The sequence below is a fragment of the Coregonus lavaretus genome, assembly GCF_964263955.1.
Source record: "Coregonus lavaretus genome assembly, chromosome: 36".
In the NCBI taxonomy this organism is placed as follows: Eukaryota; Metazoa; Chordata; class Actinopteri; order Salmoniformes; family Salmonidae; genus Coregonus; species Coregonus lavaretus.
In genome coordinates, this window is record NC_140023.1 from 29,601,309 (window position 1) to 29,629,274 (window position 27,966).

Sequence of the window (27,966 nt, forward strand, 5' to 3'; positions counted from 1 at the left end):
CACATAGCCCTGTCGTAGGTCATTTCTCAAACGCCATCTTTCATTCTTTCTTTCTTTCTTTCTTTCTTTCTTTCTTTCTTTCTTTCTTTCTTTCTTTCTTTCTTTCTTTCTTTCTTTCTTTCTTTCTTTCTTTCTTTCTTTCTTTCTTTCTTTCTTTCTTTCTTTCTTTCTTTCTTCTTTCCATCCCTCTCATGTTCTCTTTCTTTCTCTCTCCCTGTCTCTTTCTCCTGCTCCCTTTATCCCTCTCCTTCCCTCTTTCTCCATCCCTCCCTGTCTCTCTCTCTCTTTCCCTCTATCTCTTTCTGTCTCTCTGTTTCCGCTAACCAACCTGCCATCTGTACAAAACTTTGATGATGGGTTGAGAGAGAAAAGGCTTTGTCAAAGAACAGGGCCAGAGTTTTGGGCTGTTGTTTTGGATTTGTGTTGTCAGAAATGACATTTAAACCCTTTCTGGGACAAACACAATTTGGCTGTCAAACTGCTGAGCTGAAATGGTAGAAGGAAAAAAAGGAGGAGGATGGGGGCGGTGGGTAGTATTGTACAGGGATAAGGGATGAAGACACAGAGGAGAGGGGGAATATATTTGAACTGAGAGTGAGGGAGTAATGGAGAGAGAGGGAAAGAGGGAGGAGGGTGAGGGGTGGGGGGTTTAAATGCCGGTTGATTGAACATATTCCACTTGTGTGGACAGCAGGAGAATATTGCTCATATTTTTTCAGCTCTCCCTCCCTCTCTCTCTCTCCCTGTCTCTACCCCCCCCCCCCCCCCATCTCCCTCTCTCCCCGCTCCCTCTCTCTCCCCTGCCTCTCTCTCTGTCTCTCTGGTAGTGATCACTCCCCTCTACAAGACCTGTAATTGATTCTGCTGTAATTGGTCAATGACAGGAGATGCTTTGGCAGAAGTGCAGCATAAACACGCCTCAGACACAATTTGCGGGATCAATGGGAGGTAGATAGGAAAGGAGGGAGGGAGAGAGGGATGGAGACAGGAGAGGGAGGGGGTGTTCTCTGGTCAGCTTGGAAGAGGTAGCGAGAGAGAGGGATGGAGAGAAAGAGAGGTTTCTAAGCACCGCCACTGTGTCTGATTGAGGCGCGGAGGCCGAGAAAGCTCTGCGGATCAAAGACTTTTCAAATAGCTTTTTTTCCTGAACCCTCTCTCTTTATCGTTCTCTAAGTTTTTTTCACGAGTTGCAGCCTTATCTGCTCAGCTGGAGAGTTTTGAAACAATAGGAGAGAAATAAGGCCAGTGCAAGGCTAACGACCCACTCTGGAGCAGAAAGAGTCCATTTGTACTTTGTGATGGTTGTTATTTTGTGGCAGCTGACATTTTCTAAGTGTGCAATGGCTCAGGGATATTGGCGATAAATGGTTAATTAGTGCCCCTATAGATGTGTGTGTCGGGGGGTCTATGTGTTCGTATGTGTACTGAGTTTCTCGGTGTGGCAGTGTTCTAAACCTCTTCTGTATGCATGTGTTCATGCCTGTGTGTATGCCTGTGTGTGTGTTTGTGTGTGTGTCCACAGGGCTATGAGGTGCGCAAGATAAGAGCCATTGATCAGGATCTGGGGAGACCGAGGGGCATTGGCTACACCATCATCTCAGGTCTGTCACACTCAATCAATCAGTTAATCAATCCCCATCACACACACACACACACACAAAATCAATCACTGTGATGATGCTAATCTTACAGAATAATACACAAGACTGATCCAAACACATATCAATCAATGCTTTCATATAATAATACAATAGAATAATATAATAGGCTGTAAACTATCAATCTCTGTTCAGTGCAACTGTGCAGAACATTAAATATATAAATATAAATAAGTATAAATATAAATATGACAGTAATCAATCAAGATCATACTGTACATCAGGGAGTTTGGCTACCATGTCACCTCCACCTGGGTTGTGTTCAGTTGGACACTGTAAAAAAATGACAATTTCTTTTTTGACAAATGTTTATACCTCCCTGTTTAACTCTGTTTCAAACCCCACAACTAAGTTGTGTTACAATACCTCACTACAGTTAGACAGACAGAGACATAATGTCCTGTAAACCAACATACAGGAGTTGGGGCCGTGAGGGTGTTTGTGTGTGTGCATGCGTGTGTGTGTGCGTGCGTGTTGGGGACGTCCTCTGTGATGTCTCTTTGTATCCCACAAAATACAGACACTTCAACAGAACTTTCTTCAACTCCCTTCCATATACTGTACAGTATGTACTGCAGCTGAATATGAAAGGGCGTAAGGAAAGGATAAGGATAATTTCCACCAGTCTGTATTGTGCTGATATGCTAACAGACCTACTTTATGTTTTGTTGTTGTATGACTTAAACTGAGTCGAGTGGGGTTGGGTGACTGGGTCTGGTTCTTTAACCTCTTAGACCACAATGGAAGGAGAAGAAGAGCGAGGGAGAGAGAGGCGTGGAGGTGGCAGGGCCGTGCACAGACCTTTGGGGGGGCATGTGCAAAAAAAATAAGCACCCCAACATTTTTGGCTCTGCACACAGACTCGTTGTGCAATTGTTAGGCCTACTAGAACAGGAGAAAGCAGCACAATCTGATGAGTAAACTATTTTGCTAAACTATTTTGCATGCACAATTGCTGTGCAAATGTAGCCCATCATTACAGCCATAAATGATTATGCTTTTACAAAACGCAAGATAGGTTGCAGAAATAAACTGCATTTTACACATGCCTTTAGAGCTGAAAGTAATTCATGTTAGCAGCCAATATCAACTAGGGATATATTATGTCACTCTTCTGGAGTCCAGAGCAAGCAAAATCATACGGCCTACTTGTAGCGGAGGTTGCAGGATCAGATGGAAAGCATGTTCTTTCTGCGCCACGCCATCACTTTGGAGGGCAGCCTGCCTGCAGAGCCGGGTAGCCCTGTTCTTGCTCACAAATATTGTAATAGATTTGCCAGAATATGTTACACCTTCATATCATAATATTGAAGGCAGTGGTATGTTACAGCTGCGTATCTTTAGACATATAGCCAATAGCCACTCAAACTAGGCCTATCTAAAATATGAAAATTATCAATAAAATTGGCAGGTAGCCTATTGTTCTGGTAAAGATGAGTCAGCAGTAGATTGCTAAACTCTATTTTATATGGATAATATACATGTAGGCCTACTCTGTTTTTGCCAGGCAAATGTATAGGAAATGAAACAAGTTAATTTTGGTCACTAATCTGGATATGTGTGCCCGCCTTTGTGTGCCAATGCTGATGTCTGGTCATTGTTCAACAATCAAGACACACAACTTTTTGGTTATGAAGCATAGATGAGAATGTAAGGATGTGGTGTGACAAAGCTCTTAAAAGAAAGGGAGAGATGTGTATTTATCCTGCTGTTTTTACCAAACAAATGTCAATGATTTGGGCTCAGAACAGCAACGACAAAACATTTAGACAAAAAATTATACCACCACCGAAAAGGGCTTTTTGGAGACTGGAAGGGCAAAGTGGCATGTGCTCTGCACAGGTAGAGCTATCTGTGCATGTGCCTGGGAGGTGGGCATGAAGAAGAACGAGAAAAGAGAGGACTGTATAATGCAGAGAAGGCACGTACAAAAGTAAGAGCAGATCAGCAGGACACATACTACAACGAGCTTCAACTAATGAGAAAAAACAGAGGATACATATCATACAGTAAATTAATAGAAATAAAGAGAGGAATAGATAGAAAATCATGCAGAGAATTGAGCTCACTTGTATGCAAACCACATAGCCAGCCTAGCACAGCAGCTACCCCATGCGCCCTGGTATGCCCTGGCTAAACTCTGTGTACCACCTAAGAGGGTTGCCAGCCATGATGTCAGCACATGGCATGGGTGCCCAATGCTGCGCATGGCAGTGCCAGCTGGTTAGTAATGTGGCCTGGCACAGGTTGAGGTAGGGTAGCATGCTGGGTGGAAGAGTGGCACAGGGTGGCAGGGTGGTACACTTCTTAGCGATAGAGATGCCCATCTGCAGAGTCACTGGCTGACCTTAACCAGTCACTCTGACCATACAATGTAAGAATTTTCTGTAATTTCAACAGTAAAACACAGTAGAATGCACAGTAAAATACCATAAATCTGTTTTACAACATTAATGCTGTAGATTATGGGTAAAATGCTGAAAAATAGCCTACTGTTATTAACTGTAATTGGAAGCCTTCTGTAACAACATACTATATTTCTTTACATTAATAGCTTTTGTCTACTGTAGATTCAAATGATCCGTTTCAGGCTCTAACATCATGCTGTCTGGTGAGACACATGAAGCTGAGACTATTTTAGTAAATATCTTCTTGAAGCTGCTGTGAAGTGGAAGAATATTTCCAGCAGCTGCTGGGTAGGTACCTTGACTTGTTTATAAGTATCTTTATTGCTAGCCAATGTTGAATTACTGCATGTTTTCTTAACTAACGTAGCTAGCTGGCTAACGTTTGCTAGCTAGCTTAGTTAGCTAGCTCAAGTTGACACAAGCCATTTCGGCCTGCTCTAAATTTCTCGTAAATATCTTGCTGAGCAACCTTGAAAAAAATCACCCAGATAATAATTGTTGTGATGATAGGCTTAACTGTATCACAGCCTCTTAGTGCCATAGATAATAAATTGAGTGCAGATTTGTGACTGTTATGTTTTCACCATTACTACAGAGAAAATGGCTTGCTTCTAGCAGTTAAAAATATATACCAATATTATCAGCGCAACGGATTGACGGGCCGCATTTTAAACATAAATCACATTGTAGGCCGGTAAATTACTTGCGAGCCTCAACCACTAAAGCCAATGCAAATTACCAGTGCACCAGTGTTGTATCGAGGTGCCTGCTTACCTAAAGTGCTTCCACTGGGCAGCTCTATCACAGTGTCACTGGCGGTAGTAACGTGGACAATTTTTTTCCCTCCCAGGATTATATTTCCAGTACGATAGCCTACACAAGAAACAGCTACGGGTATGTTCATAAATTCACTCTGGAGTGCCAGAGTGCGCTCAGAGTGCGCACTGGGCGTTCGTAAATTCAGAGCATTATCAGATTGTCTGTTTGTAAATTCAGAGCGCAGAAAGAAATTAAAATGTTGTGAGTCTGTTAAATAATATGTGGTATTGTGTAGGCTATAGCAATGTTTTATTAGTTAGCAAGGGTTTGAAGTAGGTGTATCTAGCTGTCTTATTTGTATTTGTTCAATGCCTCAATTGATTTCATAAACTATATTGGATATATGGCTGTACAGATTCCTGGTTCGAATCAACCCAAGATGATGAACCCTGAAGATTGGACAAAATGCATGACAAGGTGGCCCAGAGGAAGCCAGCTGTTCTCAACCCCTACATTGCCCCATTCTTCCAAGAGCTCACAGAGTTTGAATGAAGACCTCTAGTGAGGTAGGTACACACACACGACCCCAGCTTAATATGTCCCTTGTCACCTATATTTACCATCTCCCTCTCTCTCTTTGTCTCTCACTCTCTCTCCCCACACCCCACACACACAGGCACACAATATAGTTTTTAAATGAGTGTTGTAATGATGCTCTTATTTGGTTACATATGTGTTAATTAACGGTTGTTACTTCTATTGTCAATTATTTTGTTAATTTGTTGTTAATGTTGTTACCAATTTGAATAAATGTATTTTATGTACAAATGTATTGTTTTTCTTACGTTTAGATTTCAGGGAGAATTTAATGAACTTTACAGCAGGGATGCTGTCATATGTTTTACAGTATTAAAAAGTCATTAATTAGATAGTGTGTCTAGTCCCTGTGGTAGAGGGAAATCATAAATTATAGCGCTGTACTAAGCCCTTATGGAGCTGGAGCCTGTCGGCTCTCTCTAGTCACTATCAGTTTAATAGATCATGGATAGTGAAGGATGATGACGCAACGCCCGGATAATAAGGTAGGAGGATGATGCAATTTGGTGTGTGTGTATGTTTGTGTGTGTGTGTTTCCACATGTTTGTGTGCGCATGAGTGTGTGTGTACACCTGTGTGCTTGTGTAAGACGCCTACTTCTCATATCCTCGAGTGTCCTCAGAGGGAGTGACTTAGTCCTGTGGGACTCGTCTCATTAGTTCAGTAATTAAGATAAACAAGGTTTTAATTGCAGAGATGATTTATGCCAATGATCTGGATCAGGACATTCTCTCTCTCTCTCTCTCTGGGATAATCTGGGATTTGATGCGTACAGTAGATAGTGACGCTCTGTGAGCTCTGGATCTGTTGTTGATGGGTATGTGTGTGCATGTGTCGGGGTGGGGGGGACTAAGAAAGAGGTTGGTGTGTTCGAGCAGTAAGGGTAACGAAGCCGACTGTAGACGAAAGTCGCCGATTGAAGTCGGGCAATGTGCATCTGCGACAGATGACAGTCAGACACTGGTGGTTTTCCAACAGCAAGGCTCAGATCAAGATGGCAGTTTTTCTTTATAAATGTCTAAATAAACTTTTCTAAACCCCCATATCACACACTCACAAACTAAAAACATAATGTGTGAACAATTAATTGGTTAGAGAGAGGTCTCAAATATCACTTTCATTTGTAAGCCCTGTAGCTTTAGAATCGCGGCAAAGTTGGTTCCTGTTTCAGTCACGTCTTTGGTCACGTTCGCGTGGGTCAACCAAAAACACCCTAATGATTGGTTGACAAATAGTGCCTCCCACAATGCAGGTGATGGCTGCATGGTGCAGCTGGTGATAAGCAACTGCAGCGACATGACTTCATCAAAAACTGCATGACCTTTGATCACATAATTTCTGTAAAGTTTATGCAGTCGACATGTAGGCGCATGTCGGACAATTTTTATCCCAATAATGCATCACACTTTGAAAGGTGGTGACCAACGATGGTCACCGACTATACAGAATTGAACTGATCGAACATGCTGTCGTGACGTGACTTTCATTACTGTGATGACAATTATTTATTGATTAAATGAATCATGTAACAATTAACTCATTAGGAATTTGGGGCACCACGGGAAAAGTTGTTTAACAAGTTAGCGTTTCCCAAATTAACTCTAAAGATATCTAGATATCTCTTATCATTTAACAGTCATTTATTAATCATTTACCTCATTACAGTCTCATTCTGAAAGTCATAGGCTCTTTAAGTCTGCACGAACCCGGGTCTTACTGATCATTCCGTACCACACAAATTGATTTAATTAATTATTAACTAATAAAAAATGATAACACAAGATACAAACACGTACACAGTATAGGTAGGGATTATAAACTTAAAACAATTAAAATGGGTCCCTAGCGGACTAACACAATATGACACCTGTTACAAAAGATGGCGAGTTAAAGAGAGAGAGAGAAAACACTTGGATACACATGGACCTACGCTTATAGTCATTTCTAATACTTTGCCCAGAACTGCCCCCCGTTTGATAAGAAGCAATGCATGTATTTACGTGTTGGAGGTCTTCGTCGTGTATCTCTGTTGGACCCAGGCCTTCGTGGGAAGGGGTCGATTGGTCTTTCTCTTTCGGATGGCCTTTTAGATGTAAGGCTCTGATTGTCCACAAGAGGTCACAATGTCCTTCTTCTTAGTTGTCTGTTTACTTTCACTCGTTCTGGAAGTGGTCTTCTGAGGACGGCTAATCAGCCGTGTCGATGATCCCATGTGGGGTGATGAGAGCAATGTAGTAGATGATGGTTTGAAGAGAGTAACAGGATGGTCCCACTTAAATTCACCTTCTTAGATACAATACTTAGAACAGCTACTCAGCCGTAACATTGATTGTTAGTGGAGGAAATGTTGTAGTCTTCACCTCATGTTGATTTTCAGGGTCTGGACCAATATGGACAAAAGCTGCAGTTGGAGATCCGTCTAGTCTGATCTGATAATTCTTATCGCAATCTTTTATGCACTCTGATGAAGAGGGGTGTTTCCATCATACTGACATGCTCTCTGAGCACCCTTGGGCGTGGTTAGTTACGAGGCAAAAGTATTATTATCACTATGATTTTTGTAGAAAGCTAAAATCACATTCCTATCTTCACGAAAAACATTGTCTTCCTCCTTGATATTTTCTAGACAACGTATAGGATGTAAACCTGATATACACAGTGTAAAAGTTCTTCAAGTCAAAAAAAAAAAAAAGTATCTGAAACAAAGGACATTCTTTTCACCATACTAGGATGCCAGAGATTTATGGCAGTATTAAGGTGTCAAGACCGGCACACACAATAATACCAAAGTCAATATCAGCATGTGAAGTAGCTAGCTAGCTGTAAAATCACCTAAACAAACTGAACTACCAATTTAGGAGTCTATCTCACCGGGTTCAACTTGCAGTTCGTCTCTGCCACTGAGCTATAAACGGTGTCTCTGCCCAGAGCGAGAGCAGAGTTATGTTACTTTCCCACAGAGATCATTTTGAGGAGATGGGAAACTCCATTAGAATCGGATTGCGTGACGATTTGCTTAGCAAGCGTGTAACGCAGCATGACAACGTGAATACGATTGGTCGACAGTCATTTAGGTGGGGTGTTTCTCCATTCATTGCCCAATGGGATTCCTGTCTTCTCCTTTCAGTAATGTATATGTTTCCAACAGACACGGCACATTATGACATGGTACACGACATGGTACTTGAAGGAGAAACGATTGAGCACATCAAAGTATAGAAATCTATACTTTATCATGATGATATAAACGGATGGATGTGTTCTAGACTAGTATGGCCATACCATGTATTGGCTGATTTGGCGATCTGGAGTGCAGGTAATTGTTTTAAAAGTGTTATGAAATTTGATAGTGTGTAATCTTCAGTTACAATAATTATATAGGTATGATGCATTCCTACACAATTTCCTGATGTTCACAGGCGGACCACTTAGAAGTTAAATTCATGGGGAAATGTTTTATTTTACCCACTGATATAACATAGGCTTTAACCAAAAACAATTTTCTGGGGGTGGATTATCCCTTTAATGAGTGTTATTATGTGAGTTGAGTGGACTTAAAAGGACAAGAATTTGAGCTAATTTTTGGAAGTTTGTTTACTCAAGCTGAATTGCAACAAGCTTGTTGAGTAAAATTACAAATTCATGTTTAATCAATACCACTCAAAACCACGCCGATCATTATAATATTTCCTAGCATGCTCTATTGCAGGTTGATTTTCAGAATTGTTTGTTTCAATACCTGTGTTTTTGCATGTACATTGATTGGTTGATTCATCTTATGCTACACATTTTTCTAAACTAATCCAATCTGTTAGTAGATGGCTGTTCCAGTTTATATGATTTAGGGGTCACGCTGTAGATGCACTACAAACTATCTAATGACTATCAGTAACATGTCAACTGCATGTCTTTAGCCTTTCAGTAGTATCTCAACAGTATATCTCAAAATTTCCAACAAGGTAGTCTATCTATAGATGCTCAACAAACCATATGTAGACTATGAACAGTATTTCAACAGCATACAGTGCCTTCAGAAAGTATTCTTAAATTGATTAAATTGTTTTTTTCCCCTCATCAATCTACACACAATACCCAATAATGACAAAGCAAAAACAGTTTTTAGAAATGTTTGCTAATTTATTAAAAATAAACAAACTAAAATATCACATTTACATAAGTACTCAGACCCTTTACTCAATACTTGCTGCACAGCTATTTTCAGGTCTCTCCAAAGATGTTAGATCGGGTTCAAGTCCGGGCTCTGGCTGGCCCACTCAATGACATTCAGAGACTTGTCCCGAAGCAACTCCTGCGTTGTCTTGGCTGTGTGCTTAGGGTCGTTGTCTTGTTGGAAGGTGAACCTTTGCACCAGTCTGAGGTCCTGAGCGCTCTGGAACAGGTTTTCATTAAGGATCTCTCTGTACTTTGCTCCGTTCATCTTTGGCTTGTTCCTGACTAGTCTCCCAGTCCCTGCCGCTGAAAAACCTCCCCAAAGCAGGATGCTGCCACCACCACGCATCACCGTAGGGATCGTGCCAGGTTTCCTCCAGACGTGACACTTGGCATTCAGGCCAAAGAGTTCAATCTTGGTTTCATCAGACCAGAGAATCTTGTTTCTCATGGTCTTTAGGTACGTTTTGGCAAACTCCAAGCGGGCTGTCATGTGCCTTTTACTGAGGCACATTGGTGTGTAATGAGGAGCAACCAGACACTACACTTTACACATTTATAAAATAGCTTATTCCAGTTACTAATAAGCATGCACCATTAAGAAAATGACTGTAAAAACTGTTAAATCCCCTTGGATTGATGAGGAATTTAATAATTGTATGGTTGAGAGGGATGGCAAATAAGTCTGGCTGCACAACCAATTGGCTAATGTATTGTAAATTGAGAAATCATGTAACTAAACTGAATAAAAATAAGAAAATACACTATGAAACAAAGATAAATGACAAAGAATAATAGTAAAAAGCTTTGAAGCACCTTAAATGTAATTTTGGGGAAAAAGGCAAATTCAGCTCCATCATTCATTGAATCAGATGGCTCATTCATCACAAAACCAACTGATATTGCCAACTACTGTAATGGTTTTTTCATTGGCAAGATTAGCAAATTTAGGCATGACATGCCAACAACAAATGCTGACACTACACATCCAAGTATATCTGACCAAATTATGAAAGACAAGCATTGTAATTTTGAATTCCGTAAAGTGAGTGTGGAAGAGGTGAAAAAAGTATTGTTGTCTATCAACAATGACAAGCCACCGGGGTCTGACAACTTGGATGGAAAATTACTGAGGATAATAGTGGACGATATTGCCACTTCTATTTGCCATATTTTCAATTAAGCCTACTAGAATGTGTGTCCCCTGAGGCTTGGTGGGAAGCAAAAGTCATTCCACTACCAAAGAATAGTAAAGCCCCCTTTACTGGCTCAAATGGCTGACCAATCAGCCTGTTACCAACCATTAGTAAACTTTTGGAAAGATTGTGTTTGACCAGATACAATGCTATTTTACAGTAAACAAATTGTCAACAAGCACAGCACTTACACAAATGACTGAAATTGATGATAAAAAAGATTGTGGGGGCTGTTTTGTTAGACTTCAGTGCGGCTTTTGACATTATTGATCATAGTCTGCTGCTGGAAAAATGTATGGGTTATGGCTTTAAACCCCCTGCTATATTGTGAATAAAGAGTTACCTGTCTAACAGAACACAGAGGGTGTTCTTTAATGGAAGCCTCTCCAACATAATCCAGGTAGAATCAGGAATTCCCCAGATTAGCTGTCTAGGCCCATTACATTTTAAAATCTTTACTAATGACATGCCACTGGCTTTGAATATGTATGCGGATGACTCAACTCTATACATGTCAGCTACTACAGAAACTGAAATGATTGCAACACTTAACAAATAGTTGCAGTTAGTTTCAGAATGGGTGGCAAGGAATAAGTTAGTCCTAAATATTTCTGAAACTATAAGCATTGTATCTGGGACAAATCATTCACTAAACCCTAAACCTCAACTAAATATTGTAATAAATACATGTGGAAATTGAGCAAGTTGAGGTGACTAAACTGCTTGGAGTAACCCTGGATGGTCATGTTCAAAACAAGATGTGGAGAAGTATGTCCATAATAAAGTGCTGCTCTACCTTCTTAACAGCACTATCAACAAGACAGGTCCTACAGACCTTAGTTTTGTCACACCTGGACTACTGTTCAGTCGTGAGGTCAGGTGCCACAAAAAAAGGACTTAAGAAAATTGCAATTGTCTCAGAACAGGGCAGCACGGCTGGCCCTTGGATGTACAGAGAGCTAATATGAATAATATGAATGTCAATCTCTCCTGTCTCAAAGTGGAGGAGAGATTTACTTCATCACTACTTGTATTTATGAGAGGTATTGACCTGTTGAATGCACCGAGCTGTCTGTTCGAAATACTGTGCACAGCTTGGACAACCATGCATACCTCACAAGACATGCCACAAGAGGTCTCTTCACATTCCCCAAGTTCAGAACAGACTTTGGGAAGCGCATGACTACATGGAACTCTATTCCACATCAAGTAACTGATGCAAGCAAGTAAAATTAGATTTAAAAAAACAGATAAAAATAAACCTTATGGAACAGTGGGGACTGTGAAGCAACACAAACATAGGCTCAGACACATGCATACACACACATGATAGCATACGCACTATACACACACGTAAACATGGATTTTGTTCTGTAGATATGTGGTAGTGGTGGAGTAGGGGCCTGAGGGCACACAGTGTGTTGTGAAATCTGTGAATGTATTGTAATGTTTTTAAAATTGTATGAACAACCTTAATTTTGCTGGACCCCAGGAAGAGTAGCTGCTGCCTAGGCAGCAGCTAATGGGGATCCATAATAAATACAAATTCAAATAATCTACCATAAAGACCTGATTGGTGGAGTGCTGCAGAGATGGTTGTCCTTCTGGAAGATTCTCCCATCTCCACAGAGGAACTCTAGAGCTCTGTCAGAGTGACCATCGGGTTCTTGGTCACCTCCCTAACCAAGGCCCTTCTCCCCCGATTGCTCAGTTTGGCCGGGCTGCCAGCTCTAAGAAGATTCTCAGTGGTTCCACATTTCTTCCATTTAAGAATGTTGGAGGCAACTGTGTTCTTGGGGACATTCAATGCTGCAGAAATTTTTTGGTACCCTTCCCCAGATCTGTGCCTCGACACAATCCTGTCTCGGAGCTCTACGGACAATTATATAGACTGGTGTGTGACTTTCCAAATCATGTCCAATCAATTGAATTTACCGTAGGTAGACTCCAATCAAGTTGTAGAAACAACTCAAGGATGATAAATGAAAACAGGATGCACCTGAGCTCAATTTCGAGTCTCATAGCAAAAGGTCTGAATACTTACGTAAATAAGGTATTCTTAATTTTTAAATAAAAAATAAAAAAATCTGTTTTCACTTTGTCATTACGGGGTATTGTGTGTAGATTGCTGAGGATTATTATTTTTAAAATCCATTTTAGAATAAGGCTGTAATTTAACAAAATGTGGAAAAAGTCAAGGGGTCTGAGTACTTTCCGAAGACACTGTATCTGTAGCCTGTCAGTAATACAGTATTTTAACAGTATATCCCCTCATTTGCACAAATGCCAAGCCCATGTATAGATCATCAACAAACAATAAGGAGACTATCAGCAGCATCTCAACTGCATATCAGTCATTCTAGTAACTATATGTAGATATGCTTTGGGACTATCCAAATAATCTAAGCTCAAACACAAATTGAGCTTAGATGATGGTCTATAGACTATCTACTTCACATTCAAATATGTATCAACTGATTATCATGTTTAGTACATTCCCTAACCCTCTAGTAACCCTCTGTAGATGTCACGATCGTCTGACGAATGAACAGACCAAAGCGCAGCGCGTTGAGCGAACATGACTTTATTAACTCAAAGTCTGGAACAAAACAACAAAACAAGAACGATTCGTGAAGTCCTCTGCTAAACTGACAGAACATGGAACAAAAACCCACAACCCCCACAGGAAAACATACCGATTAAATATGGCTCCCAATCAGAGATAACGAGCCGACAGCTGACACTCGTTACCTCCGATTGGGAGTCATTGAACCAAACAAAGAAATACAACACATAGAACCACCCAACCAAACAAAACACCACGAAACGAACACACCCTGGCTCAACACACAAAGTCCCGGAGCCAGAGCGTGACAGTACCCCCCCCCTAAAGGCGCGGACTGCGACCGCGCCTCAATAAGGCTAAACAAGGGAGGGCTGGGTGGGCATACCTCTTCGGCGGTGGTTCTGGCTCTGGTCGTGGTCCCCACCCCACCTTAGTCACTATCCGCTTCCGTAGCCTCCTCCACATGACCACCCCCCAACTAAACCCCACTGGATTAAGGGGCGGCACCGGACTAAAGGGCAGCACCGGACTAAGGGGCAGCACCGGACTAAGGGGCAGTACCGGACTAAGGGGCAGCACCAGGATAAGGGGCAGCACCGGGCTAAGGGACAGCACCGGACTCAATGGCGGATCCTGGCTGGCTGGCTCTGGCGGATCCTGGCTGGACGGCTCTGGCAGATCCTGGCTGGACGGCTCATGGCTGGCTGAAGGATCTGGCTGCTCATGGCTGGCTGACGGATCTGGCTGCTCATGGCTGGCTGACGGATCTGGCTGCTCATGGCTGGCCGACGGATCTGGCTGCTCATGGCTGGCCGACGGATCTGGCTGCTCATGGCTGGCCGACGGATCTGGCTGCTCATGGCTGGCCGACGGATCTGGCTGCTCATGGCTGGCTGACGGATCTGGCTGCTCATGGCTGGCCGACGGATCTGGCTGCTCATGGCTGGCCGACGGATCTGGCTGCTCATGGCTGGCCGACGGATCTGGCTGATCCTGTCTGGCGGAAGGCTCTGGCTGATCCTGTCTGGCGGAAGGCTCTGGCTGATCCTGTCTGGCGGAAGGCTCTGGCTGATCCTGTCTGGCGGAAGGCTCTGGCTGATCCTGTCTGGCGGAAGGCTCTGGCTGATCCGGTATGGCGGACGGCTTTAGCGGCTCCGGTCTGGCGGACGGCTCTGGCTGATCCTGTCTGGCGGAAGGCTTTAGCGGCTCCGGTCTGGCGGACGGCTCTGAAGGCTCATGGCAGACGGGCGGCTTATGCAGCGCTTGGCAGACGGACAGTTCAGACGGCGTTGGGCAGACAGGCAGTTCAGGCGCCTTTGGGCAGACGGGCAGTTCAGGCGCCGTTGGGCAGACGGTCAGTTCAGGCGGCGTTGGGCAGACAGGCAGTTCAGGCGCCGTTGGGCAGACGGGCAGTTCAGGCGCCGTTGGGCAGACGGGCAGTTCAGGCCCCGTTGGGCAGACGGCAGACTCTGGCCGTCTGAGGCGCACTATAGGCCTGGTGCGTGGTGCCGGAACTGGTGGTCCCGGGCTGAGGACACGCATCTCAGGGCTAGTGCGGGGAGAAGGAACAGGCCAGACCGGGCTGGCGACGCGCACCGTAGGTTTGGTGCGAGTGGCAGGAACAGGCCGGGTCGGGCTGGCGACGCGCACCGTAGACTTGGTGCGGGTGGCAGGAACAGGCCGGACCGGGCTGGCGACGCGCACCGTAGGTTTGGTGCGAGTGGCAGGAACAGGCCGGGTCGGGCTGGCGACGCGCACCGTAGACTTGGTGCGGGTGGCAGGAACAGGCCGGACCGGGCTGGCGACGCGCACCGTAGGTTTGGTGCGAGTGGCAGGAACAGGCCGGGTCGGGCTGGCGACGCACACCGTAGGGTTAGTGCGTGAAGCAGGAACAGGCCGGGCTGGGCTGGCGACGCACACCGTAGGTTCTGTGCGTGGAGCAGGAACAGGCCGGGCTGGGCTGGCGACGCACACCGTAGGTTCTGTGCGTGGAGCAGGAACAGGCCGGGCAGGGCTGGCGACGCACACCGTAGGTTCTGTGCGTGGAGCAGGAACAGGCCGGGCTGGGCTGGCGATGCACACCGTAGGTTCTGTGCGTGGAGCAGGAACAGGCCGGGCTGGGCTGGCGACGCACACCGTGGGCTTGGTGCGTGGAGTAGGAACAGCCCGGTCCGTACTGGGAACACACACCACTGGCCTTAACTGAGGATCAGGAACGGGCCGGACCGGACTGGTAACACACATCAGTCTCTCATGCCGTGCCGCAACAACTTCCCTTCCTCTACTCGCCAATGGCTCCCGTAATCCGATAGCCTTCTCTCCACGTCTCCCTGTGGCAGCCTCCTGCTGCCCAGCCGTCCAAGCCATGTGCCCCCCCCAAAAAACTTTTTGGGGTTGCCTCTCGTCCATCCGACGATGGCCCTGCTGACGCCGTTGCTCCTCTCCTGCCAGGTTCTCCCCCTTCATCGCCCTCCGGTACCGGACGGCCTCCTCCTGCGTAATATGTCCCCAGCCGAGGAGGACATCCACCAGCGTTCTCTCCTGCGGGTGTTCCCGTATACGCTGCTTGGTCCTTTGATGGTGGGTTTTTCTGTCACGATCGTCTGACGAATGAACAGACCAAAGCGCAGCGCGTTGAGCGAACATGACTTTATTAACTCAAAGTCTGGAACAAAACAACAAAACAAGAACGATTCGTGAAGTCCTCTGCTAAACTGACAGAACATGGAACAAAAACCCACAACCCCCACAGGAAAACATACCGATTAAATATGGCTCCCAATCAGAGATAACGAGCCGACAGCTGACACTCGTTACCTCCGATTGGGAGTCATTGAACCAAACAAAGAAATACAACACATAGAACCACCCAACCAAACAAAACACCACGAAACGAACACACCCTGGCTCAACACACAAAGTCCCGGAGCCAGAGCGTGACAGTAGATATGCATTGGGATTATCTAAATCAAGTGAAACACTGTTTAATTAATTTAATATACAGGTATTTTTAGGTTTTTAAGGTTTTATTTATTCGCACCAAAGAAAATAAGTGAAAGACAAAACAGTACAGATTTTAAAAAAAACAGGTTAAAACGGTGTGCAGGTGAGGTTGGAAGCCCAAAAGAGCTTATTTTAAAACCACATCACAAATATAAGTAAAAAAGAGAGTTGTGAGTTGTGAGTTGTGTTATATAGATGGATTTCAGAATTAACCTGGAATAATCCATTGAAGGGTTTAGGTAAACTGTCTGGAAGGTATGTGTATTTATAGATGAAAGTGCGTAATTGGCATACATTGATGTCGTAAATAGACAAGATATTGAGTTTCTTAAACAACGGTGCAGATGGAGCCAGGTAATTAGAGGAGGTGCTCGTCTTGCAAATGTATTTTGTATGATAAGCAGTTTTTGTAAGTAGGAGGCATATGTGCTGGCCCAGACAATATTACAGTAAATGAGATATGCGTACATTAAGCTATAGTATAGTGTTAGGAAGCAAGCCTGGTGAACCAAACCACTAATCTTTCGGATGATACCAACATATTTCATCACTTTGCTGCAGACAAATTGAAAATGATCTCTCCAGGATAACTTTTCATCAATTAAAACTCTGAGGAATATAGTGGAGGTGACTTGTTTCATTTCATTCCCACCAATTGAGATTCTGGCACTTTTTTTTAAACAATATTTCTTATTCTTACGAGTGAATACAATAAAGTTGATTTTTTTTACATTTAAAGATAATTTGCTTATCTGGAACATTCAGAAAATGTGGCCATACCTGAGTTGGCTTCATTAATTAGTGAATCAAAATTATTGTGTGATAAAATCAAATTGGTGTCATCAGCAAAGAGAATGGGAAGTAAAAACAAACAATAGAATTATTGTAAAATTGACTGTGTCCATAAAATCTATATAGTATGTATACGCTGGAAGTAGAGGCCTAAGCATTGTTGTTCACTAGTTTACTCCAATTAGGGAAGGGGTGATAGGGTTGGAAAGTAATAAAGGGATTTTTATTTGTTTATAAAGGATATGTATATATGTATGTATGTATGTATGTATGTATGTATGTATATACAGTGCCTTGCAAAAGTATTCATACACCTTGGCGTTTTTCCTATTTTGTTGCATTACAACCTGTCATTTTAATGGATTTTTATTTGGATTTCATGTCATGGACACACACAAAATAGTCCAAATTGGTGAAGTACAGATCAGGGTTGGGTTATAAAAAAAATATCAGAAACTTTGAACATCCCACGGAGCACCATTAAATCCATTATTAAAAAATGTAAAGAATATGGCACCACAACAAACCTGCCAAAACTCACAGACCAGGCAAGGAGGGCATTCATCAGAGAGGCAACAAAGAGACCAAAGATAACCCTGAAGGAGCTGCAAAGCTCCACAGCGGAGATTGGAGTATTTGTCCATAGGACCACTTTAAGCCGTACACTCCACAGAGCTGGGCTTTACGGAAGAGTGACCAGAAAAAAGCCATTGCTTAAAGAAAAAAATAAGCAAACACGTTTGGTGTTCGCCAAAAGGCATGTGGGAGACTCCCCAAACATATGGAAGAAGGTACTCTGGTCAGATGAGACTATTATTGAGCTTTTTGGCCATCGAGAAAAAAAAGACAATGTTTGGCGCAAACCCAACACCTCTCATAACCCCGAAAACACCATCCCCACAGTGAAGCATGGTGGTGGCAGCTGTGGGGATGTTTTTAATCGGCAGGGACTGGGAAACTGGTCAGAATTGAAGGAATGATGGATGGCGCTAAATACAGGGAAATTCTTGAGGGAAACCTATTTCAGTCTTCCAGAGATTTGAGACTGGGACGGAGGTTTAGCTTCGAGCAGGACAATGACCCTAAGCATACTGCTAAAGCAACACTCGAGTGGTTTAATGGGAAACATTTAAATGTCTTGGAATGGCCTAGTCAAAGCCCAGACCTCAATTCAATTGAGAATATGTGGTATGACTTAAAGATTGCTGTTCACCAGCAGAACCCATCCAACTTGAAGGAGCTGGAGCAGTTTTGCCTTGAAGAATGGGAAAAAATCCCAGTGGCTAGATGTTCCAAGCTTATAGAGACATACCCCAAGAGACTTGCAGCTGTAATTGCTGCAAAAGGTGGCTCTACAAAGTATTGACTTTGGGGTTCAAGTTTCAAGTTTTCTGTTTTCTTGTATTATTTCTTGTTTGCTTCACAAGAAAAAATATTTTGCATCTTCAAAGTGGTTGGCATGTTGTGTAAATCAAATGATACAAACTCCCCCAAAATCCATTTTAATTCCAGGTTGTAAGGCAACAAAATAGGAACAATGCCAAGTGGGGTGAATACTGGTGGTCTAAGGCACTCCATCGCAGTACTAGCTGTGCCACTAGAGATCCTGGTTCGAATCCAGGCTCTGTCGTAGCCGGCCGTGACCGGGAGACCCATGGGGCGGCGCACAATTGGCCCAGCGTCGTCCAGGGTAGGGGAGGGAATGGCCGGCAGGGATGTAGCTCAGTTGGTAGAGCATGGCGTTTGCAACGCCAGGGTTGTGGGTTCGATTCCCAGTATGAAAAATTAAAAAAATAAATAATGTATGCACTCACTAACTGTAAGTCGCTCTGGATAAGAGCGTCTGCTAAATGACTAAAATGTAAATGTAAATGTAGGGTCCAGTTAGAGTTGATCTGCCAGGATTTTCTTGGCCTTGACTTCTGTGTCATGCCAAGTTTCAGTCTTTACATCCTCAATTCCATCGATTAAAATGTTATTGCGGCTCGATTGGTTTTCGAGGTAGTCTCCTTAGGAAGAGTGCTTGTCAAGTGTTGTTTGGAAAATTGTGAAATCCTCAGACATGGTTTTGAATGAGGTCTGGCTGGTGACATTCGCACACTTTAGCTCCTCCACCTCTGACTGCGTAAACTCCAAACTGTGTTCAATTTCCAGTACATCCTTACACAGATCATCAACCCTTTTGTTGGTAGAATACATAAAGAGTTGCAGGAAGGACTATCCTGCAGATATATTAGATATTTATAGAACTACAGTGAATTCGGAAAGAATTCAGACCACTTGACATTTTCCAGATTTTGAAACTTTACATCCTTATTCTAAAATTGATTAAATAAAGGTTTTTCCTCATCAATCTAAACACAATACCCCATAATGACAAAGCAAAAACTGTTTTAGAAATTCTTGCAAATGTATTACAATTGAAAAACAGAAATATCTTATTTACATAAGTATTCAGACCCTTTGCTATGAGACTCAAAATTGAGCTCAGGTGCATCCTGTTTCCATTGATCATCCTTAAGATATTTCTACAACTTGATTGGAGTCCACCTGTGGTAAATTCAATTGATTGGACATGATTTGGAAAGTCACACACCTGTCTATATAAGGTCCCACAATTGACAGTGCATGTCAGAGCAAAAACCAAGCCATGAGGTCAAAGGAAATGTCCGTAGAGCTCAGAGACAGGATTGTGCCGAGGCACAGATCTGGGGATGGCTACCAAAACATTTCTGTAGCATTGAAGGTTCCCAAGAACACAGTGGCCTCCATCATTCTTAAATGGAAGGAGTTTGTAACCAAGACTCCACCCAGCCAAACTGAGCAATCGGGGAAGAAGGACCCAATGGTCAATCAGACAGAGCTCCAGAGTTCCTCTGTGGAGATGGGAGAAACTTCCAGAAGGACAGCCATCTCTGCAGCACTCCACCAATCAGGCCTTTACAGTAGAGTGACCAGACAGAAGCCACTCCTCAGTAAAAAGCACATGACAGCCCGCTTGGAGTTTGCCAAAAGGCACCTAAAGACTCTCAGACCATGAGAAACAAGATTCTCTGGTCTGATAAAACCAAGACTGAACACTTTGGCCTGAATGCCAAGCGTCATGTCTGGAGGAAACCTGGCACCATCCCTACGGTGAAGCATGGTGGTGGCAGCATCATGCTGTAGGGATGTTTTTCAGCGGCAGGGACTGGGAGACTAGTCAGGATCGAGGGAAAGATGAACGGAGCAAAGTACAGAGAGAACCTTAATGAAAACATGCTCCAGTGCGCTCAGGACCTCAGACTGGTGCAAATGTTCACCTTCCAACAGGACAACGACCCAAAGCATACAGCCAAGACAACACAGGAGTGGCTTCGGGACAAGTCTCTGAATGTTCTTGAGTGGCCCAGCCAGATCCCTGACTTGAACCCGATCTAACATCTCTGGAGAGACCTGAAAATAGCTGTGCAGCGACGCTCCCCATCCAACCTGACAGAGCTTGAGACGATCTGCAGAGAAGAATGAGAGAAACTCCCCAGATACAGGTGTACCAAGCTTGCAGTGTCATACCCAAGAAGACTTGAGGCTGTAATCGCTACCACAGGTGCTTCAACAAAGTACTGAGTACTGTAAATGTGATATTTCAGTTATTCTTTTCTAAAAACCCATTTTTGCTTTGTCATTATGGGGTATTGTGTGTAGATTGATGAGAAATAAATTAACAATTTAATCAATTTTAGAATAAGGCTGTAACGTAACAAAATGTGGAAAAAGTCAAGGGGTTTGAATACTTACTGAATGCACTGTCTTTTTGTTGATCAAACAGTTCATGTGTAGTGCTTGATACATATTCCGCTTCCGCATTGAGCTTTGCAGTGTTTTTCTGTCTTGTGTTAGCCATGCTACAAGCTTGTGGTGAGCTAAAATGAGTTCGCAAACACTACCCACACCCCGCCTCCTGAAACCAAGCTCCGCCAGTGAAAAGGCAAACACACACAAGCAACACAGACTTGATCACACATGCACCAGTACGATAAACAGAGAGAAGGCGGAGGACTTACTCACTGTATGGCTCCTGGCTACATTTTAGTAACACAGTTTTAGTATACCGTGCAACACTACTGTACATGTGCCCCTGAAAGGTGTGTGCCTCCACTACACACTTTTCAGGGGCATGGCTACAGTAGTTTTGCATAGTATTCTGAAACTTCAGTAGTATCACAATACTATAATTTGACAAAATGTTATATATACAAAAAATTTTTTACCGTTACTATCAAATGTAACAAGGTATTGTTGTCCTGCAACAAGGAAAACATGTTTGTCCACTTGTGTTAGATGGAAGGGAAGTAAGCTCCCCCATTTCTCTTCATCTCTGTGAGCTATACTTGAATATCGCCCACCATCTTTTCTGTACATAATGTTGCCAGGTGTGTGTTCAGAATGGTGTGCTATGTTTAATTCAAAGGAAACTGTGCTGTATTGAACAACCAATGAAGAACGGTGTGATGATGGTGACCCAGAGAGCGATTGTGTATGTGTAAGATGTGTGCGTATTGATCACAGCCTCAGTTTTTCACATTCCTTATGTCCTTAAAAAGTCTACCAAAGACTCCATGTTTGTGTCTCCTGATCAATCAGAAGAGAACCACTGCACTCTCCAAGAAGCTTGGCTGGTGCGTAAAACCCTGCGAATTCAGATAAACAAAAAGGTGTAGTGGGTTCGCACTCAAAAATATGTTGCATAAAGCTTACTTCATTATTCGATGTATGTCCACTCTATGAAGCAGAGCTGCCTCTTTAGGGACTTCTCTGATCGCTTTCCACGCAGACGCCACACTTCCTTCTTGTAAATTTGCCACGCCCTCTCGATATTCTGAGTGTGCAGACCCGTACTCAGTAAAGGGTCTAAGTAAAGGGTCTGAGTACTGAGTAAAGGGTCTGAATATTTATGTAAAAGTGATATTTCAGTTTTTTAGAGTTAATACATTTGCAAACATTTCTAAAAATCTGTTTTCACCTTGTCATTACGGGGTATTGTGCGTAGATTGATGAGGAATTTATTTTATTTGATCCATTTTAGAATAAGGCTGTAACGTAACAAAATGTGGAAAAAGTCAAGAGGTCTGAATACTTTCCAAATGCACTGTATCAGCCAATATGCTAGAGGTAGTTTGAAGAGAGCAGAGTTGGAGAGAGAGCAGACACTTGCACTTTCTCTTGAGCTGCGTTTTATAGCCTACCTTTTCATATTGTGGCATATTTGTTCCTTATAGGGAGAGACATTCAATAATGTATAAAACAGTCAATTTTGCAGGATTGTACTGTGTGTCATTGGCGGTCATATGCCATAATAGTAGTAACTTTCTGTACAGAAAAGTAAAGATAAACGAGAAAAAAGTCACTAAATAGCAAAGTCGGGTTGAAACTCGCAAGATGTCACCATTCTCCGACGGCCCCATCTAGGTTCTATTGCTGAGTCAATCAATCAGAGATATGAGCTTTGAATGTCTTTGGTGACATCAAAGGCTTTTGCTGTGGCGGAGCCCTCCATAGTTCTGCAGAAGCCGGTGAGTGCGGCCTTCCACCTCTGCCTAGGCCTACTGCACGACTGGAATATGTGGCTCTGACCTAGGCTATTGACTGCTGTTTCTATATGGTCTCCATCGCATAGGCGACACCACTATGTGTAATCACACTAAATGGTAGAAAGTGGATCGTTATCCCCTCTGTTGAAGTAGGCCTATGTACGCTAGAATTTCTATTTATGAAAACTGGGAATTACTTCACATTTCAGACTTTTGAATACGGATACAGGAAAATAGGACCTGAAAACCCTGTTCAGTTATGACTAGGGTAATAGAATGTTTGATGATGCATTTCATAAACAAACTATTAGATTCCCAGGGAATGCCGGAAAGAAATGCCATGCAAATGATTGAGGAGGATCGTGAGGAATGAGTCTGGGTACATTTTCTACCAGTCCCACTCCAGCCTCTTCATGCAATACATACACAGGTAGGCTACCCTCTGCACTATTCATTTGGTTATATAGCAGAAAATGAAGGTAAAGAACAGCTGCAGCTACACTTCCTTGGAGCCACAGTGATAAGTACTGAGTTATGGGAAATGACAGGTAAATGTGTGTAAATAAATGTTTTAATAAATATCTTTGTATTTGTGTTTGACAATTTTCACATTTACATTTACGTCAATTAGCAGATGCCCTTATCCAGAGCGACTTACAAATAGGTGCATTCACCTTATAGCCAGTAGGATAACCACTTTACAATTATTATTATTATTATTATTTTATTTTTGGGGGGGGGGGGGGGGGGGGGGGGGGGGTTGGAGTAAAAGGGTGGGGGGCGGGGGGTAGAAGGATTACTTTATCCTATCCCAGGTATTTCTTAAAGAGGTGGGGTTTCAAATGTCTCCGGAAGGTGGTGAGTGACTCCGCTGTCCTGGCGTCGTGAGGGAGCTTGTTCCACCATTGGGGTGCCAGAGCAGCGAACAGTTTTCACTGGGCTGAGCGGGAACTATGCTTCCGCAGAGGTAGGGGAGCCAGCAGGCCAGAGGTGGATGAACGCAGTGCCCTCGTTTGGGTGTAGGGACTGATCAGAGCCTGAAGGTACGGAGGTGCCGTTCCCCTCACAGCTCCGTAGGCAAGCACCATGGTCTTGTAGCAGATGCGAGCTTCAACTGGAAGCCAGTGGAGTGTGCGGAGGAGCGGGGTGACGTGAGAGAACTTGGGAAGGTTGAACACCAGACGGGCTGCGGCATTCTGGATGAGTTGTAGGGGTTTAATGGCACAGGCAGGGAGCCCAGCCAACAGCGAGTTGCAGTAATCCAGACGGGAGATGACAAGTGCCTGGATTAGGACCTGTGCAGCTTCCTGTGTAAGGCAGGGTCGTACTCTCCGAATGTTGTAGAGCATGAACCTACAGGATCGGGTCACCGCCTTGATGTTAGCGGAGAACGACAGGGTGTTGTCCAGGGTCACGCCAAGGCTCTTCGCACTCTGGGAGGAGGACACAACGGAGTTGTCAACTGTGATGGCGAGATCATGGAACGGGCAGTCCTTCCCCGGGAGGAAGAGCAGCTCCGTCTTGCCGAGGTTCAGCTTGAGGTGGTGATCCGTCATCCATACTGATATGTCTGCCAGACATGCAGAGATGCGATTCGCCGCCTGGTTATCAGAAGGGGGAAAGGAGAAGATTAGTTGTGTGTCGTCAGCGTAGCAATGATAAGAGAGGCCATGTGAGGATATGACAGAGCCAAGTGACTTGGTGTATAGCGAGAATAGGAGAGGGCCTAGAACTGAGCCCTGGGAGACACCAGTGATGAGAGCACGTGGTGCGGAGACAGCTTCTCGCCACGCCACTTGGTAGGAGCGACCGGTCAGGTAGGACGCAATTCAAGAGTGAGCCGCGTCGGAGAAGCCCAGCTCGGAGAGGGTGGAGAGGAGGATCTGATGGTTCACAGTATCAAAGGCAGCAGACAGGTCTAGAAGGACAAGAGCAGAGGAGAGAGAGTTAGCTTTAGCAGTGCGGAGAGCCTCTGTGACACAGAGAAGAGCAGTCTCAGTTGAATGACTAGTCTTGAAACCTGACTGGTTTGGATCAAGAAGGTCATTCTGAGAGAGATAGCAAGAGAGTTGGCTAAAGACGGCACGCTCAATAGTTTTGGAGAGAAAAGAAAGAAGGGATACTGGTCTGTAGTTGTTGACATCAGAGGGATCGAGTGTTGGTTTTTTGAGAAGGGGTGCAACTCTCGCTCTCTTGAAGACGGAAGGGACATAGCCAGCGGTCAAGGATGAGTTGATCAGCGAGGTGAGGTAAGGGAGAAGGTCACCGGAGATGGTCTGGAGAAGAGAGGAGGGGATAGGGTCAAGCGGGCAGGTTGTTGGGCGGCCTGCCGTCACAAGTCGCAAGATTTTATCTGTAGAGAGAGGGGAGAAAGAAGTCAAAGCATAGGGTAGGGCAGTGTGAGCAGGACCGGCAGTGTCATTTGACTTAACAAACGAGGATCGGATGTCGTCAACCTTCTTTTCAAAATGGTTGACGAAGTCATCCACAGAGAGGGAGGAGGGAGGGGGGGGGGGGGGGATTCAGCAGGGAGGAGAATGTGGCAAAGAGCTTCCTAGGGTTAGAGGCGGATGCTTGGAATTTAGAGTGGTAGAAAGTGGCCTTAGCAGCAGAAACAGATGAAGAAAATGTAGAGAGGAGGGAGTGAAAAGATGCCAGGTCTGCAGGGAGTCTAGTTTTCTTCCATTTCCGCTCAGCTGCCCGGAGCTCTGTTCTGTGAGCTTGCAATGAGTCATCAAGCCACGAAGCTGGAGGGGAGGACCGAACCGGCCGGGAGGATAGGGGACATAGAGAGTCAAAGGATGCAGAAAGGGAGGAGAGGAGGGTTGAGGAGGCAGAATCAGGAGATTGGAGGGAGAAGGATTGAGCAGAGGGAAGAGATGATAGGATGGAAGAGGAGAGAGTAGCGGGAGAGAGAGAGTGAAGGTTGCGACGGCGCATTACCATCTGTGTAGGGGCAGAGTGAGTAGTGTTGGAGGAGAGGGAGAGAGAAAAGGATACAAAGTAGTGGTCGGAGACTTGGAGGGGAGTTGCAGTGAGATTAGTAGAAGAACAGCATCTAGTAAAGATGAGGTCAAGCGTATTGCCTGCCTTGTGAGTAGGGGGGGATGGTGAGAGGGTGAGGTCAAAAGAGGAGAGGAGTGGAAAGAAGGAGGCAGAGAGAAATGAGTCAAATGTAGACGTAGGGAGGTTGAAATCCCCCAGAACTGTGAGGGGTGAGCCATCCTCAGGAAAGGAACTTATCAAGGCGTCAAGCTCATTGATGAACTCTCCAAGGGAACCTGGAGGGTGATAGATGACAAGGATATTAAGCTTAAATGGGCTAGTGACTGTGACAGCATGGAATTCAAATGAGGAGATAGACAGATGGGTCAGGGGAAAAATTGAGAATGTCCACTTGGGAGAGATGAGGATTCCTGTGCCACCACCCCGCTGACCAGATGCTCTCGGGGTATGCGAGAACACATGGTCAGACGAGGAGAGAGCAGCATGAGTAGCAGTGTTTTCAGTGGTAATCCATGTTTCCGTCAGCGCCAAGAAGTCGAGGGACTGGAGGGTAGCATAGGCTGGGATGAAGTCTGCCTTGTTGGCAGCAGAACGGCAGTTCCAGAGGCTGCCTGAGACCTGGAACTCCACATGGGTCGTGCGTGCAGGGACCACCAGGTTAGAGAGGCAGCAGCCACGCGGTGTGAGGCGTTTGTGTAGCCTGTGCGGAGAGGAGAGAACAGGGATAGGCAGAGGCATAGTTGACAGGCTGCAGCAGATGGCTACAATAATGCAGAGGAGATCGGAATAAAATGAACTAAACATCTGGGAAAGGAGAGAGCCACAACTCCCAAATATAACTCTCCCAACTTCCACCTCAGAAACTATAATTGTTGTAAACTACAGCGGTTCAATGTTTTCTAGGAATAGACTAACCTAGTTTATTCAGCTAGCTAACTAGGTGCAGTATTATTCCGTGAAAAACGTCCGGGCACCTCGTCATAACACACGGCACGAACACACAGAGAGAGCCAAACTAACGTTAGCTAGTCACCCATGTCCCGAATTCCTTGAGCGACTCGGGCTATGAATATGAAAAAAATTAAATACAAGTGTAGGTTATGACTTACCCCTAGCAGCTACTGTTAGCTAGCCAAGTGCAAAGCTAGCCACTGAATTGACTCAGCCAGTTTGCGTCTGTTCGCTCGGTCGTTCCAGCTATTATTTACAAGTAGCTATCCAGGTTGCAACAATCTTGCTAATTTTCAAGTACAGTAGCCACTTGCTACCTAACGTTAACGGTTCAGACAATGAGGTTAGAAAACAGCTGAATGGTAGGCAATTATTGTATGAGATTATTGTAGGCAGCCAGCTGGCGTAATTACAGGCACTCTCAGGCGTGAAACAACTATACCGTTGCTAATAGCTACTCGCCAGCTAGTCCAGGTGGTGAGTTAGCTAGCTAGCTAGCTTCGTGCTACACCCGGCACCGCCGAATACAATACCTAACCTACAATAATTACATACAATAACTACCCACAACAACCCACGATACCTACCTACAATACCTAACTAATATCTAAATACATAGTTTTAAGCCTTACTCGACAAAGCCAAAGCTATGTATAAAGCCAAGCTTACCCGACGACCTCCTCCTCCTCCAATAATAGATGTTATAAATTATTTATTATACAGTATGTCCTTAGCGACCCAGTTGTTTCTTATAATGGTAATTTTGTTGTGTAAACATAATTATTGTAAGACGTATAGGTTTTAAAAATGCATGCATGTCTGAGATGTCTCTGACCCTTCACAGTATGGCAGCGATTTATGCAAGGAATTGACTTCTTATCCCATTTCAAGTGGGCCATCCCAAGTCTGAACATGGCCCTACCTGATTGATCTGTTAGATTAATTGGTGAATAATCTTCACAACAATAAATTACATTTGTGCTTAGATTTAAAGGCTTAATCTGCAATATGTGCATCACCAATTTGGACCTTTAACAATATATAACCCTTGGTTCCTGAAGAGTAAAACTTGCCTCATGCCTCATGAGCTTAGCGCAACTGTCTAACCCCATCAGAACCCAAAATATAATCTTGTTTTACTCCATTGTTTGTAAATAATGTAATTGTAAACAACACTGTATAGCCTCAAAGCATGGTTAAAACTATAATTTTGATATCATGGATGGTCAGTCATTGCATCTTCTGTCTAGGAATATGAGAGTGGTTACATTTCTCCAGCTCCATCCCTCA

The 27,966-nt window shown here is 44.1% G+C and overlaps 1 protein-coding gene across 1 annotated transcript in view; it reads left to right on the forward strand.

The window, feature by feature from the left end:
- The window catches only part of cdh23 (cadherin-related 23), a gene marked incomplete at both ends in the record, with an annotated part of 695,931 nt that overhangs the window by 280,236 nt on the left and 387,729 nt on the right, over positions 1-27,966 (forward strand). The window contains one exon of the mRNA XM_084153635.1: positions 1,523-1,601. Coding sequence (XP_084009761.1) covers positions 1,523-1,601 — 79 coding nt within the window. The remainder of the gene's footprint in view (positions 1-1,522; positions 1,602-27,966) is intronic.